We start from the raw sequence: 7128 nt of genomic DNA, 5'->3' as shown, positions 1-7128 counted from the left end.
TCTACTCACACACACTTCGACAAAAACTTATTTTATCCAAAAAGGAAAATTGGCAAAAAGAACAAGCGCGTAAGCGTAACCCACCATCGACGAGACAACACACAGCGACCAATACCGAGTCGAGTGATAATACACCCTTTATCTTTATTTCTGGATTCTCGTTTATCGTTTTATAGCTTACCAATACACCCTAATTCCCCCCAATAAAATTAGTTACTTTAGTCTTGAGTACGAGGCTTCAATACTCCATTGAATTCAAATCAAAGGTTTCTTTAACTTCCTGTGTTTCTTGGTTATTCTTCAGGTATGTTTTCATAATCTGTTCTTATTTGTTCTTGTTTCGACCCTAACAGTAAAAATTACGGCTTTTCTTTTACTGCTAAATGGGGTTTCCTGCTGTATGTATTGATTTATTGTTATTATTTATTTAAATGTTTTATATTTTTGGTTAATGTTTCTTTAACAAAAGAATTGATGAGGGTTTTCATCACGAACATTTTTCTCCACTCAAGACTTGGATTGTTGTTTAGATTATCAACTAGTTTAGTTTCTATATTTAACAGCTTCCAGTTTTGGTTCTGTGATTATGTTCTTTAGAGTATTTGGTTTAATTTTGCTTGGGTATAGATTTCTTTTTGTTTACGAGAACAATTATCATTTCTTTATTACAGAAATATTTGGCAAAACAACCATGCATTACTTGGCTTTGAACCTTAGTGGAACCATTGGAGAAAAGTTATTCACTGAGTCCTTTAGGTGACAATTTTGATCTTGATTTGAGAGTATTGTAGCTTGGTGAGAAGATGTCATTGGTTGATAATGGAACTCGCAAAGAGGAAATTGAGCTAAGTGGAGGTAATAAAGACAAGGGTCAAGCTCCTCTTGACATTTCAGCGTCTCGAAGGACACTGCTTAGTGGTGATAAACCTCAAAAAAAGCTCAACAATACGTCCACTGCTATTCCTCAAAAGAGAAATTTCCTTAAATTTGGTTCTGCATCTGCTAAATTCAGGCGGATGGCGAACGAGAAAGATGAGATTTCCAGGTCAGTAAATTCTTCAAGTAGTCATGATTTTAAAGAACGTATAAGTGGAGTATTTTCTCGGAAAATTGATTGGGTTTCGGTTAAGAAAATGTGCAAAGAATGGTTTAAAGATCCAATGAACATGGCTTTGTTCTTATGGATCTTCATTGTTGCTGTTTCGGGTGCAATTTTGTTCCTTGTTATGACTGGAATGTTAAACAAGGTGATAACTAAAAAGTCTCAGAGAGATGTATGGTTTGAAGTCAATAACCAAATTCTAAATGCTCTGTTTACACTTATGTGTTTGTACCAACATCCGAAAAGAATTTACCACCTTGTTCTGCTATCTAGATGGAAACCAAAAGACATTACCAAGCTTAGAAAACTTTACTGTAAGAATGGGACTTATAAGCCTCATGAATGGGCTCACATGATGGTTGTTGTTCTGTTACTCCATTTGAATTGTTTTGCTCAATATGCTCTTTGTAGTCTGAACTGGGGTTACAAAAGATCTGAACGACCACCCTTAGGAGTTGGAGTATGTATTTCTGTTGCAATTGCTGCTCCTGCCATTGCTGGTTTATACTTAATTGTTAGCCCACTTGGTAAAGATTATGATTCCGGAATGGATGAGGAAGCACAGGTACAGAGTAGTGCTGCTGAAAGGCCGGAAAAGTTGAGGTTGAAATCATTTGAGAGGAGATTTTCATTTGCACCAGTTGAAGACGAACAGAATGTTGAGAGCAAACTGAATTGGAGTGGGGGAATACTTGATTTTTGGAATGATATATCTGTAGCTTATCTCTCTCTCTTCTGTACTTGCTGTGTTTTTGGATGGAATATGGAGAGACTTGGATTTGGAAACATGTATGTTCATATTGCAACATTCCTTCTGTTTTGCATTGCTCCATTCTTTATTTTCAACTTGGCTGCTGTTAATATTGACAATGAGGCTGTTAGGGAGGTCCTTGGGGTTACCGGGTTAGTTCTATGTGTATTTGGTTTGCTCTATGGTGGCTTTTGGAGGATCCAAATGAGGAAGAGATTCAATCTGCCTAGTTATGACTTCTGTTTTGGTCATTCGGCATTAGGCGACTGCACATTGTGGCTTTGCTGTTGTTGGTGTACTCTAGCTCAGGAAGTTCGGACTGGGAATTCTTATGACATTGTGGAAGACAAGTTATGCATAAAACACACAGATAATGATAGCGAGCCACCGATTTCACCTTTGCCCCGCGAAGATGGAGTGGTTGAGTTCAGATCTGCCAACAGTTCTCCACTAGGAAACAGTTCTAGCCCAACCAAGATTAATTTAGCTGTTTCTTCAAGTTCCAACATAGTTTCAAAGACTTATTATAGTCCAGAGAGGCCAGTGTCTGTACTGAATGAAGAATTCTGTGAAAAAAGTAACGATGAAACTATGATACCACCTGATCCACCATTAATTCAAAGGGAAGCCACATAGTCTAAGGGGAAAAAGAAAGATCTCTGTAGCATTATTTTAGTATCATGTATGTTCTTATATTTTTTTCTCCTAAAAATTGTTGCATCATGTATGTGAAACCTGTGTGTTTCGAGTGTAATCGGATGCTTACATTTTCTTTCTTTCTGAAAATTTTACTCCCATACCCACTTTAAGGCAACATATTTCATTGGATTGATTTAAATTTCATTAGTATAGAAAGCAGGAATAAGGTGTCGTTTTAAAAAAATAATAATATCAAGAGTAAGGTATCTTTTTGATTATTGACATGGACAGACTCAAAAGGAACAAAGTCTTAATAGGTGTTCCTTCCATTTTAATAGAGGAATCAAATTTGATTAAAGCCAGGAAGTAGAACGTGGTTATGTTTCTTACTTGCAAGTACCAATTCATATTATAAAATAATTCTAGGATCATTGCTATTTCATATTTTAAGATGTTTAATACTACGTTAGTAATTTTTTTTATATCATTTATTAAATTATAATGTATGAGACTTAATATTAAAATACACTCAGTAATGGTATAACACATTGCTTGGCTCTTTAAGGTGCCTTTCAGCACATGCTTTTTAAGTTTGCTATCATATGAATATATGCCTATAACTTTAGGGAGTTCCGACTAATGAAGGGGTTTTCTTTTCTAAAAGAGCTGGTAAGGGCCATTTTTTAAAGATGATATTTCTTCATGTGAAAGGGAAGTATCTTAGGTAGTGAAATATCCAGCAAGAAATGTGTCTCTGGGTTCATATTTTTTTAAGAGTACAACTGCTTTTGAATTGTTTTTTTTTTTTTTGACATGCATGTTACTTAATTATGACCATTTACTGTAGAAATGGATGACATTTTTTTTTTATTTGGAATAATTTGCATTTTCTATTTTACACCATCACTAATGGTTGCATTATTTTGTTATATATTTTTTTTACAATTTAGTGTAAAATTTAGAATATTTTTATTTTTACACTTTAAAGTATATTTTTTACAGAAATTCACGTAGCAATCCACGTAGCAACACTAATAGAGTAACTTAAATTGTAACTAAAATTTACATAACAACCCATATAAAAACTAGCGTAGCAACTACCGAAGCAACCAAACCATAAATTTAAAAAAAAAAAAAATTAAAAATGTATATAAGATAATTTTCTTAAAATTTATTACTTTTAGTATAACAAATCTAATTATTCAACACTAAATATTACATCAAAATATAACACCCAATAAATATATTATTGCTTAAAAATTTTACATTTTCTATTATTTACATTCATAGTCATTAATAATTAATTTATAATATAATTTTACATATTGTCAACAAATAATTAATGATTATATTTTAAAACAAAATAAAAAAAGAGTTGGGATGAAAAAAAAAGTTATAAATTAATTTGGTGTAGATTCTAAATCTAACACTATTAATTGTAAGAAATTTAGTACAAATTGCATAATTTTTTGACGCAATGATTAAAATTACACACGATTAATGATGTAGCAATCTATAATCGGTGGTGGAACCTTCTCGAACCAGAATAACACATCGTCTAACCGAAAGGCACGCTTTGCCAAACCATGAGCTGTAAAATTCTTATCACGAGCCACATGAGACAAAACTACTCCTATCCTCAAATAGCATCCTAATTCATTAAAGAACATCTTTCCTTTATTAATAGTTGCTACCAAAATTAACTAATCTAAAAAAATATTTCTAAATGAGATTCTGCACAAATAAGCTCAATTGAGTCTAACTAATGGTGCCGAAGTTTTAAATTGTAATACTTAAATATTACTTTAAAACAAGGGAAAAAAACAGGAATATTCTAAAAAGGGAAAAATATTACAACAATACTGTGGGCCGGCCCAATGAACATTTGTACAGCCCAAAATGAAAATATTACAAAAATACCACTTGCCCTTACCTTCAGCCGCACGTCACAAACGGAGAGGATGAATGAACCTCCATCGATGCAGTCGGCTACGCAACCAGAATGAAACCAGATCGAACGTAAAACAACTGTAAATCCCGTCGAATTTCAATAGGAAACGAACAAATCCAACGAGCTAAACAGAAATTTTTTAAAAAAAAGACCAGGAAAACCGTGGAGAAACTGAAAATCAACATTTGATTTCGGTTTTTATAGTGCAATATCACTCAAACGAGCGTCGACAATTCAGATTGAATCAATGTAAATCTGTATTGAACAGATCTGGAGCTCCCCCCCAAATCCAAAAAAAAAGGTATGAACTGAAATTTTTTTCAACAATGATACACGTCATTTTTAGTTGCATTCTGGTTGATTCACTGGTGTACAACAGGAAATTCATATGGTAAAAACAATAAACAAGAACTGATTCTGATTAAGGAACCACGGGATACTAATAAGGTATTTTAATTTTTTTACGTTGGCTTACAGTTGCATTATTGTTTTAAAATGGTTTAGAAATCATAAAGAAGTGTCAAATGACAAGTACAAAGAGCTAGCATATATACAAGGTAAGATTTATGTTAATGGTAGCAAATTAGTTTTATAATAGTTGTAAATCGATCTGATTCGAATAAACATGATGAAAAATGACAATGAGCAAGAACTACGTAATTTTGGGGATAGAATTGTGGTTTTTAAGTTGGTTTACAGTTGCATAATCATTTAATAATAGTTTCGTTACGTTTTTTTGCAGGAATTTACTTTGGAAAAGATAGAGGACAGAACAGTTTGAGAAATGGTTAGTTTCGCAAAATTATATTGAAGTTTCTTAATAGTTTTATTCTCGTTTCTTTGTAGTTTATTAACAACAAAAAATGGCAAAATCAGGAATCAGGACAGGAAATACAATGTTTGAACAAAGGGACAGAGATAGAAGTAAGTTTGTACTCTATTTCATAACAGAATCAAACCAGTTTTAAAATTCGTTGCCTCGGACTAATAACCATTGCAAAAACACAGGAAAGGAAAGACATTCCATTCCTAGTCTTCTACAATGGACAATTCGATGATCGAATGAATTATGAAAATTATGAAGCCAGTGGACATTACATTTCAGCCAATTGTAACTATGAAGATTTGCAACAGAAACTCAAAGATGTCCTGGAGTGCAACCAAGAAAACACTGTTTTGCAACTGAAATATCAAGTGAAGGAAGGATACCAACCATTGAGGATAAAGGATGATCAAAGCCTGCATTTCTATATACAACTCAAACTGAAAGACCCCGACTTCACAACATACCCAATGTGTGTGAATCTCATCAACAACCCAACAACAACCATCGATGCATCATTCTTGGGAAATGACAATTCATTAATTACACATACAAGCGCCTTCCAACCAATCGAATACAATGCAGCAACAACAGAAGACTCAACAAATCAACAACATATAATTGAAGCTACAGTACCGGAATTTGGGGGAGAAAGTTTTGACTTCATGGACTATGCAAAACTTGTGGCAGAGGAGATGGTTGAGCAACTGGAAAACAACAGAAAAAAGGAACCAGAAATCACAGATTATGACGAACTACTAATCACAGATCCGCATCATCCTGAAATAGAAGAAGCACAAATATACAAAGACAAAGAAACACTGCAGAGTGTGCTTGGTTTCTATGCAATTAGGAACAACTTTCAATTCAGAGTTAAAAAATCATGTGCAAGAACATACAAGATTTGTTGTTTGGATCCAAAATGCAAGTGGGCACTAACAGCATCCAGAAACGGGCCAACAAAGTCATTCATCATTCGAAAGTACGACAGAAAGGTGATACACACTTGTGATCTAAACATCAGATTTGCCGACAAGAGACAAGCTACAACGAAATTGATTGGAAACTACATCAAGCCACGGTTCACCAACATAAAAACAACTCAAATGCCACAAGACATCAGAGGAGAAATGAAACACAAGTATGGGGTGAGAATGAACTACATGAAAGCATGGAGAAGCAAAGAGCACGCGCAAGAAGAATTACGAGGAAAAGCCAACGAATCATACGGAGTTCTTTGCCGGTTTTTTGCACATGTTGCAAAAACTAATCCGGAACAATAGTGCACATGGAAACGAGAGGATGACAATAGCTTCAAGTACTTGTTTGTCGCACTGGATGCATCAATAAAAGGATGGAAGAAATGCAAACCTATAATAGTTGTTGACGGAACTTTCCTTAAATCAACATATGGAGGTACATTGCTCTCTGCTTGTACACAGGATGCAAATGGGTACATTTTTCCACTAGCTTTTTCTGTTGTGGATTCAGAAAACAACAACTCATGGCAATGGTTTTTCACAAAAGTGAGAGAAACATATGGGATTAGAGAGGAACAGTGCTTGATCTCAGATAGACATGAGAGCATAAGTAAGGCAGCTTGTCAAGTATTTCCGTAAATCACACATTGCTATTGTGTATACCACCCGTTAAGCAACCTAAAAGCAACCTTCAAGAAGAATGCAAGCAAGTTTGGATAAACCATTCTTCGGCTGCCGGAGCATACACGAGAGAGGAAATTTGAATACCATATGAGCGAGTTGGACAGCTTGGACATCCGTGTAAGACCATATTTACAACAAGTAGGATACCACAAATGGTCAAGATACCCTTTGCAAAAACAACGGTATTCAACTATGACT

The 7128-nt window shown here is 34.4% G+C and overlaps 1 protein-coding gene across 1 annotated transcript; it reads left to right on the top strand.

Annotated features, from left to right (window-relative positions):
- On the top strand, nt 1–2671 carry LOC133033641 (uncharacterized). Its single transcript, XM_061108633.1, has 2 exons — nt 1–304; nt 672–2671. Exon 2 carries the CDS (start codon nt 804–806, stop codon nt 2487–2489), a length of 1686 nt encoding a protein of 561 aa, XP_060964616.1. The 5' UTR covers nt 1–304; nt 672–803; the 3' UTR covers nt 2490–2671.
- The last annotated feature ends 4457 nt before the right edge of the window (nt 2672–7128 follow it).

The sequence above is a fragment of the Cannabis sativa genome, chromosome 1, assembly GCF_029168945.1.
Source record: "Cannabis sativa cultivar Pink pepper isolate KNU-18-1 chromosome 1, ASM2916894v1, whole genome shotgun sequence".
Classification (NCBI taxonomy): Eukaryota; Viridiplantae; Streptophyta; class Magnoliopsida; order Rosales; family Cannabaceae; genus Cannabis; species Cannabis sativa.
Note: the sequence above shows the minus strand (reverse complement) of the source record. Positions and strands in the feature narration are given on the sequence as shown.